The sequence below is a fragment of the Chelonia mydas genome, chromosome 3 (assembly GCF_015237465.2).
Source record: "Chelonia mydas isolate rCheMyd1 chromosome 3, rCheMyd1.pri.v2, whole genome shotgun sequence".
NCBI classification, from domain to species: Eukaryota; Metazoa; Chordata; order Testudines; family Cheloniidae; genus Chelonia; species Chelonia mydas.
Window position 1 is genome coordinate 15,284,031 of NC_057851.1, and position 9,688 is coordinate 15,293,718.

Genomic DNA, 9,688 nt, shown 5'->3' on the forward strand with positions numbered 1-9,688 from the left:
GCTCACTTCAGTTTGTGGTGCGCGTGTAAGGAGCTGGGAGCAAGAGGCGCAAGGAGCTGAGAGTGAGAACGCAGACTGTTGTAGGACTGAGGAGTACAAGCATTATCAGACACCAGGAGGAAGGTCCTATGGTGAGGATAAAGAAGGTGTTGGGAGGAGGCCATGGGGAAGTAGCCCAGGGACTGTAGCTGTCGCACAGCTGTTCCAGGAGGCACTCTAGACAGCTATATTCCACAGGGCCCTGGGCTAGAACCCGGAGTAGAGGGCGGGCCCAGGCCCGGGTTCCCCCCAAATCCTCCCAACTCCTGGTCAGACACAGGAGTCGTCGACCTGGACTGTGAATTCAGAAAAACGGCCAAGCTGAGGGCTGCCGTGAAGCTCCAAGGCGAGCAAATCCACCAATAAGCGCAAGACCCACCAAGGTAGAGGAGGAACTTTGTCACATGCAGCATGTGCTCTGGACCATCCCCTCTATCAAAAAAGGGCCTCTGGTTGGCTTTGCCCTGCCTGGTTAGGGACCATACTTATTGGTTGGCTAACTCAGGGTGTGTCCAGCACAAGATAATTATCCAGAGCATGGTGCACCGATGTATGAGGGCCTGAGAGCTTGCTGGTTCCCTGTGGTGCTTTCCCACTTTGGTATTCTGCTATGCCTTTCAAGAGTTCTCTTGTGGGGAATTGGGCGCAGCTACTGTCAGTGTTTAGGAGCCAGACAATTGTGTGAGATCAGAGCTAAAAATATTCCCCCTCCTCACACAAGATCTTTCCTAAGGAGGATTTTGGAGTCACTTCAGTTCTTCAAGTGCTTGCTCATGTCCATTCCATATTAGATGTGTGTGTTCTCACCACATGCACTGGTGCCAGAATTTTTTCCCTCAGCAGTATCTGTAGGGGACTGGCTCTGGTGCCCTCTGGAGTGGCGCCCGCATGGTGTGGTATAATGGATGCTGCTGGCTCCCCCCACCCTCAGTTCCTTCTTGCCGCCAGTGACGGTGCTGGAACATCTGCTGCCTTGGCTAGCATTGATTCTTTCTCTGTTCTTGCAAACTCTGAAATCTGTAAAATAGTTATACACAGTTAGTAGTTTTCTTAGTTATCCATAGTAGTAGTCTCAAACTTTTCGTTAGTTCCGAATGTCACCAAGCCGGGGGTCGGGATATGCCCCGGTCCCCAGGCTTTAAGCCATGCGCTCGCTGCAAATGGCCTATGCCCATCAGCAATCCACATGCCAGCTGCCTAAGGTGCGTAGGCAAGGGGCACATAAGTGACAAGTGCCGTATCTGCAAGTCCTTTAAACCTAGGACGAAGAAGGAACGCGATATCCTAATGGAGTCGACACTCACTCTGGCACCGGAGCAGTGGCCCGACTCCTCAGTGCTCCCCTGGCGCCATCCACAAGCCGGCACCAGTCTCCCTCCATGGCTCCGGTCAAGAAGTCAAAAAAGATTGTGAGGAGATCTTCTACCTCCCGCAAGGCAAAGGAGAGGGCAGGGAGCGAGCCAAGACCCATGTCAGACAGCTGAACAGCCCCATTGGGAAGTCAGGCCCCAACTCAAGTCAAGCAGTGAAGCTCATCCCATGCCTTGCCTGCCACTCCAGATACCGGAGCAGGCCCTGGCCAGCTGCAGGTGCCGTCAACACCCAAAACCCTTCAAGCAGCTCAGGAGATCCTGGTGCTGCCCTCACCAGCTCCTGCGGTACCCTGGTCACGGAGAAAACCCACGTAGGGACCTATGCGTGTGTCCCCGCCTCAGCGGTATCATTCCCCATCGAGAGGGACGTCCCACCAGCGTTCGCCCACCTACAGCCGTCGTGCCTCAGGACTGGAGATGCATGCTCAGCGGAGCCCTCTTTGGTCCCCTCACCGGCAGCACCGATTGAGGGACTTGAGGTGTACCTTGCCGGTAGATTGGCGCAGACCCTCTGAAGCATGCGCCACCCAGCAGAACTCCAGGACGGGCCCGACCATCTTCAAGGGTCCGGTACCAATCAGGCACCAGAGTCCGCTGAATGGTGGGCTGTCATCACCCATCTCCAAAATGAAGATTGCCCTACTCAAGACAATCCTCCCTTGCAACGGGCTCATCGGAGCTCCTGGTCCCATTCAACATCCCGGTACCGGTCTAGTAGTGTGAGGCATGGATCGCCGGGTATTCAGTGCAGATCCACCGAATGCCATCAGTCCCTGAGAGCCTGATCAAGACCGTCCTGCTCGGACAGCTCGGCTTCGGGACGCAACGACTGGCACCAGTCGGACAAGAGCCACCTCTCAACCCGATTCTGGTCACCCGGGACTGACTGCTCCACTGGTAGCTCCAGCTTGGAGCGGGGTTCCCTGACTGCGAGACAAGTCCCAGTACCAACGGTGCCGACTATGTTATCAGAGCCAAAATCTGTTCCATGGCCCCAAGCACAGTGGCTGGCGCAATGGTACCCGTTGAACCCTTGGGGGTTCACCCAGGCTGCCCAATCAGTGTCAGGAGCCTCGGAGAGGCCAGCAGCCTTGATATCCCGTCCCCTTCTGGTGCTGGAGACTTTGGGGGGGCAAGACCCTGCAGGTCCAGGAGGACCCAGGGGAGCAAGCTGCTGGACCACCAATGGACGTGGAGGTTCCCGTGGCACCTGCATCGGCCTCGTCTGACAATGATGAGGACATCACGGGTCCCCCTCACCCAGTTCCTGAGGATGATGCCAAGGTGCACCAGGAACTTTTGAAGAGGGTCGCTTCTAACCTGGGGCTTTAGGCAGAGAAATTGGAAGAGCCCTTGGACTCTGTTTGACATCCTTGGCTCCTGCCAGGGTGGCTCTATCCCTTCATGAAGAGGTTTCTAAGATCACTAATGTCCTGTGGCAGACTCCCTCTTCCCTGACCCCTTTCTCTAAAAGGGTCAAACGCAAGTACTTTGTACCAACCAAAGGCCAAGAGTACTTATACTCCCACCCAGCCCCCAAGTCCCTTGTGGTCGAGGTGGTTAACCATATGGAGAGGCAGGAACAACTCGGGCCACCCCCAAAAATATGTATATATACTGAAAATCATAGAATATCAGGGTTGGAAGGGACCTCAGGAGGTCATCTAGTCCAACCCCTTGTTCAAAGCAGGACCAATCCCCAATTTTACCCCAGATCCCTAAATGGCACCTGCAAGGATTGAACTCACAACCCTGGGTTTAGCAGGCCAATACTCAAACCACTGAGCTATCCCTCCCCCTCAAGGAGGCTGGATCTTTTCAGGCAAAAGGTTTATTCATCATCCAGCTTTCAGCTAAGAGTGGCCAACCATCAAGCCCTCCTTGACCAATATGACTTCAATATGTGGCAAGCCATGGCCAAGTTCGAAGGACCTGTTACGACCTGGCGGGGGTTCCACCACCACCAATTGTCAGAGCCTACTCAGTGAGAGCACAGGCGTCTTTGGTGGCCTTCCTGGCGCACATCCCTAGCCAGGACATCTGTAGAGCCGCAACATTTTCCTCTGTTCACACGTTTACCGCTCATTATGGCATCACTCAGCAGGCCAGAGACGACACTGTGTTTGGCAGAGCTGTGTTGCAATCTGCCGGAGTTTCCAGCAAAAAGGAACTGAGGGTGGGGGGAGCCAGCGGCGCTACTTATACTGCGCTATGCTGGCTCAACTCCAGAGGGCACCAGAGCCGGTCCCCTACGGGTACTGCTGAGGGAAAAACTTCCTGCGCCGGTGCATGTAGCGAGAACGCACACCTAATATGGACTGGACATGAGCAGCATATCTCAAAAAATACCAGTTACGGAAAAGGTAACTGTCTTTTTCTCAAGGTGGTAGTTCCAGCTTATGGGAGACATGCCAGACAGGCTCATTGGTCTTATCCATCCATTACTGTCAGAACATTATCTGGCACAAATATGTACTGCCTTGTCAAATGGAGTGTGCTTCCTGTCATGTCTTCTGTAAAAGACTTAAAAGCCCAAAGTACATAAATTACTGTACACACTACAAAAATCAGTGTTACAAGTTGGATAGTTGTGTACCATTTTTATAACTTAATACATTGGGTTGAAACAATACTGGGAAAAAAAACACGCACAATTTGTGTGGTGTGTGTTCCCCCAATTTATAGTGAATTCATTGTTACCTTTTTATTGATTTCTTTCAGCCACCTGTGTTCACATCAACACCTCTATCTTCATCTCCAAGACCAAATTCTGTTATACTCAGTTCTGCTCCTGGAGAAATCAAAGTTAAAGACCAAACAGATGACGGGGAAAAAAATTCTGTGAACGATCTCAGGATTCAGATTAATGAGTTGTTGAGTATTGTAGAAGCACTGAGAAAAGATCATAGGTAAATATTTAATTTCTCTTACCCCTCAATTGAATATTTTTAACAACTTCTGTTCTAAATATTATATACTTGAAATTTTCTTTTCAAAAGTAAGCTTTCCATATTGATCATTCTTGGACTGCATTAGGCACCTTGCTTTAGAAGTTCACCCAACAGGTTTATATAATGAATAAATACTAATTTTTGTTGAGAAATATTGCTGAGGTTGCATTCTACCTCCTCCTTTTCCTTTTGTGTTTTTCTACTTTTTTATCAGTTACCAACATTCCATAAAATGGTTACTCTTCAAGCAAAAATAAAAATTCTTGTAACAAAGAGGTAACAGTCAGAAATGCACTTTCAAAATTCAGCTCAAGATGTATGTAAATAAGCCCGTCCTTCTAAAGGGTCTGTCCTGTCCCAGTATTTTACATAAATTATTTTATAAGAATAATCTTGCATGGAAAATATTCCTAAGGAATACTTAAATATGTGTAGCATATATGTGATACAGTGTTACCAAAAATCTGTTATGTGAATTAATTCCCCTATCTCTGACAATTTCAGTTCTCAACACCATAAGATACAAGACCATGGGTTTTTTTTATTTTCAGTTGCAATTGTATTTTAATTTTGTTTATAATTTTATAGCAAAGAACTGGAAAAACTAAAAAAAGATTTGGAGGAAGAGAAGATGATGCGCAGTCTCCTAGAGGTAATTTTAACTATGGGGACAGTGTACAGTCATGTGTATACAATACTCTGACACCAGAGGGCTAATGAAAACCTTTAACAGTCCTGTTTGATCTCTGTATTGTTAGTATGAATCTGAATGATTGCCTAGTAAAGCAGAAGTTGGGTATGGAGAATTATATTTTATACATGAAAGACTCAAAGCTGGAAAAACCCCATTTTCCAAATGCAAAGTAGAGGTTAGCCACGTGTTTAGGTCTGGAGTAGAGTTCAATAATATCCACAGTGTATTGTGAACCTGCTTTGTCCTAGGTTTCAGAGTGGTAGCTGTGTTAGTCTGTATCAGCAAAAACAACGAGGAGTCCTTGTGGCATGTTAGAGACTAACGAGTTTAGTTGGGCATAAGCTTACGTGGGCTAAAACCCACTTCATCAGATGCATGGAGTGGAACATACAATAAGGAGGTATAAATACACGGCATATGAAAAGATGATCCCCCCACTTGGTAAGTCAGCTCCCATATTTTCATATGCCATGTATTTATACCTCCTTATTGTATGTTCCACTCCATGCATCTGATGAAGTGGGTTTTAGCCCTCGAAAGCTTATGCCCAAATAAATTCATTAGTCTCTAAGGTGCCACAAGAACTCCTTGTTGTTGTCCTAGAGCTTCTCAAGTAAGCTGTTTTAAGAGGCTTCAGTTATCCTGCCATGAAACATCTTTTAAGCAGTGTGTTAAATCATGGATATGAGAACTGAATGTAGGGAGAAGTCAGCTTTTTATAGATCTGGTTTAAAAAAAAAAGAAAGGGAGAGAGGGTGGAGACAAGACTCATGAAAATTTTGTCAACATTTTCTGATTTTTTTAACTCAAAATTTCAAGTTATAAATCAACTGTAATTTTTAAATATTCTGGAGACCAGTAAGTCAGAATAACTCAAACAGAATAATAAGGTTTTAGTGGCATGTAGATACATATACAGTACAGTGAGCTTTGAAGACTGTTTTTTTTTCTCTCCAAGCTGTGTGGAAAAGCAAAGTCTCTTTTACAGGGAGAAATTCTGAGTACATATCACTTATGAATACAGCATGTATGGAATAGTTGATATGGGTTCATCCTACGTGAACATTTATACATAATCTTATATTTAGGCAGGTACAAAAGGGATCCTATTTGAAAGTATCCTTCAACTCAGCAAAAGGTGCAATTTCACAAATTTGAAAAGACCTTGGACCATATTCTGTTCTGTTACGATAGATTTTTACTAGTGTACCTCCATTGTAATCAGTGGAGTTCTTTCAGATTTGCAGTGGTGTAACTAAGACAAATATATTTCACATTATCCTTTAGTATGGTAGGCTTGGTATGAAATTTTGTACATGATCCACTTTAGGAAGAAAGTCTGAGATGATGCACCAACCCAAACAAACTTCTTCTGTGGAACACTTTAATCAGAACCAACTTCCTCAATAAAATTTACCATACAAATAGACAATATGTATTTTAAAATGAATCTCGTAAGCCATGGTACTTAGTTGTATGTTAGTGTTAAATTGTTAAATGTGTGCATTTTTAATAATGAAAGTTGCTTAGCATGAATTTGCAAAGAAAAATTGATGTAAAGATTCAGATTTTGGTAAAAATGTAAATTAAAGATACTGATTACTGAAATATTGGGTAGTTCATTATTCTCACAATGTCTTTCTTTTCCAGGCTGAAATAGAAAAGCTGAAGAAAGCAGTCATGTCTACATGAGTCGGTCATAAACTCAGTGTCCTTAACTTGCCAGGAATTCAGACATATCATACAAATAGAACTGACTTTTTTTTTTTTTTTTACTTCAGTAGAATGAAAGCTGGTGTTCCATGGGCTTAGATGGGGGCGGAACGGGGTAGAAAGAGTAAAGAGGAATATAGTCTTGTATTCAGAGAGATAAGAGAAAAAAAATGATGTAATTTTTTTTGCCAATATAAAAGAGGCCTTATTTCTTACTGTGCTGGAATTGCAGACCTTTATTTTCCGGTTTGCTTGAAAATACTACTGAATCTGTATAAAAAGAAGAGGGAGTTCTTAATAGATTTTTATTGAATACTTGTAGTGTAATTTTTAAAGAGATCTATACTATAAATAGGGTGATATATCTTTACAAGTAATCTGTAAAATAGTCAATTGGGAGGGACGAAGTATCCTAATAGTAATTGTAGTCTGCTTTTCCTAGACACACAAGGGAATATTTGATATTTGTATATTATTTTTTAATTTTAGCATTCTTTCCCAGGATTACACTGTTGTGCCTGTCTGCAGTGAGAGTATTCGCAATATGCTGTTTTATAATTTGGGTGATGAGACAAGAATTTGGTGATGCTATGTGGCAGATTAATCACCTATGTATAGTAGTAATTAGTGATCTAACCAAAATAGTTTCTTAAACAGAAAACATTTTGTCACTTGCACTATAGGATTCATAAAAGGGATTTATGATTGAACCATAAAACTATAGGAGGACAAAGTTAATTCTTAAAACCACAAAAAAAGGAAAAATAAATCCAGAGTTAAGGCTAAATCCATCATAAACTCAACCAGTTGTGCCTAGGTATCGTAGCACATACGACATGCAAAATCAGCCTTAACTCTGGATTTTTTTGCTTTTCTGAATTTAAATCTAGCTCATCAGTCTTCAGTGGTTTAAGTTTCTTTTTTGCAGTAATAGTAGTATTAAAAAAGAACATTTTAAAAGCTTCCTTCATATGAATTGCAACTTTCAGTGTCTTCAGTCAGCCATGTGCATAAACACATACACATTCATACAGCCTTTAAAATTGGGTAGTATTACCCAACGGACATGGATGGCTCCAAACAAATCACTTTGGGCTCTTATGTAAATATTGAGACTTTTTTTAAAGCGTATTACTTATGCCATAAACCATAAGCTCTCAGTATGTTATATAAATCCAGATGTAATCACATTTTAAAGAAATATATATTTTCGCACGATAGACTGGAACAGCTTCTGATGAATCATTGTGCTGATCTTTGACACAATGTCTTTCATGTATTCCCCATGGAAAAAAGTTGAAAACTTGCAGGTCACATTGTACCTAACCCCCCTGGGAGCAGTGCAAACATCCAAGTAATAAATATTGGAAAAACTATTCCCCGCTCTCTTCCTCCCCCTTAATTCATATTTTATTAATGCTAGCCACAGTTGATAGAAATCTACAGTATTTCCAGCTTTTTAAATAGAAACCCTAATTAAAACGCATTGCTTCAATTAAGCAGCAACCTCCTCATCTCTGATTGACCTAGCGGAATATAGCATGCCCCCTAGTTTGACAAGCTCACCAATAAATAATCTTGGCTTGTAAAACACCATTTAGATTTCTCTTCATGAGAGTACAGTAGGGGTAGTAATATAGATTCATGAAGTAAAGCGAAAGTTTTTAATAAATCATGAGAACACTCTTCCGTACTTGGTGCACAATAAGTGGCAAACATCTAAAGAGTGAATTGCATGATGTTTGTCTGCAGTTGCTGATTACATTTTTCATGAAATCTGAATAGTAAATATATTATACAAGTTTTAGGTTATATTTCTGAGAAATATTGCTAACAACCTGGTTCAATAGTAACTTTTAATTGCCTTGACGCATCACAAATGAAGACTTGAGCCAGAACTTTATATCCAGGAATAATGGGTAGCAGTTGTGCTTCTGTCAGACACTAAACCTTGCATTTAGAACTCTTGTACCTCTTTACCTAAGTTTGATGATGCAAAGCAAGAAATGAGCCTAATGAAATAGAAGATGCTCTATTTTACAAGCTCTTCACTGTGACCAGAGCGTAAAACAAGTCCTATGATAGGTTGCTCTGATGAGTATCATGTCTGCACTTAAGCTTGTAGCAGACGAGCAGAACAAGACAATCAGTTAAATCAAAAATTGAAAGGTGTTATAATAAGTTAATGGCCTTTTTCGCTGTAGCAATAAATGAGCAAGTGCAATGACTTGATTTAATAAAAATCATCTTTTTAAAAGTCGCTGCTATGAGTATTTTTAGCCATAAAGAAGTCGACCTGATACATGTCTGTCTTATCTATGATTAGTATTGTGTAATACCATGGAGGTGGGAAGGGTAATGTTTATACAGACATTCCACAAAATACAAGTTCCTTAAAGCATAATGCTTCACTGACTTGTTTACAGGTGCTGTAAAAAACCATGCATGCTATCAAAACTCCAGCAAATAAAAAAAACCCGAACCATGGTTGGTATGTTTGCTTTTTTGTTGTTGTTATTCAAGGAAGTTTTGAATTTTATCTTAAATTTATTACAATACAAGCTTGGAAAAGAGACCTCAAATAAGGAAATTACCTTCTGAATCCTTCTGTTTGCAACAGTGTTGATTCACGAATATGTTGATTCACATTTAGCTTGTGATACACTATGACTCCAGATCCCTTTCTGCAGTACTCCTTTCTAGGCAGTCATTTCCCATTTTTTATGCGTGCAACAGATTGTTCCTTCCTAAGTGGAGTTCTTTGCATTTATCCTTAGTGAATTTCATCCTGTTTTCTTCAGAACATTTCTCCAATTGGTCCAGATCATTTTGAATTTGACTTTTATCTTCCAAAGCACTTGCAACCCCTCCCAGCTTGGTATCGTTTGCAAACTTTGTAAGTATACTCTCTATGCCAT

The 9,688-nt window shown here is 42.4% G+C and overlaps 1 protein-coding gene across 1 annotated transcript in view; it reads left to right on the forward strand.

The window, feature by feature from the left end:
• The window catches only part of LOC102940628 (CD2 associated protein), a 150,478-nt gene extending 141,221 nt beyond the window's left edge, over window positions 1-9,257 (forward strand). Inside the window, exons 16-18 of the mRNA XM_037893947.2 lie at window positions 4,134-4,321; window positions 4,952-5,015; window positions 6,708-9,257. Of these exons, the coding sequence (XP_037749875.1) occupies window positions 4,134-4,321; window positions 4,952-5,015; window positions 6,708-6,749 (294 nt within the window). The 3' untranslated portion in view covers window positions 6,750-9,257. The remainder of the gene's footprint in view (window positions 1-4,133; window positions 4,322-4,951; window positions 5,016-6,707) is intronic.
• The last annotated feature ends 431 nt before the right edge of the window (window positions 9,258-9,688 follow it).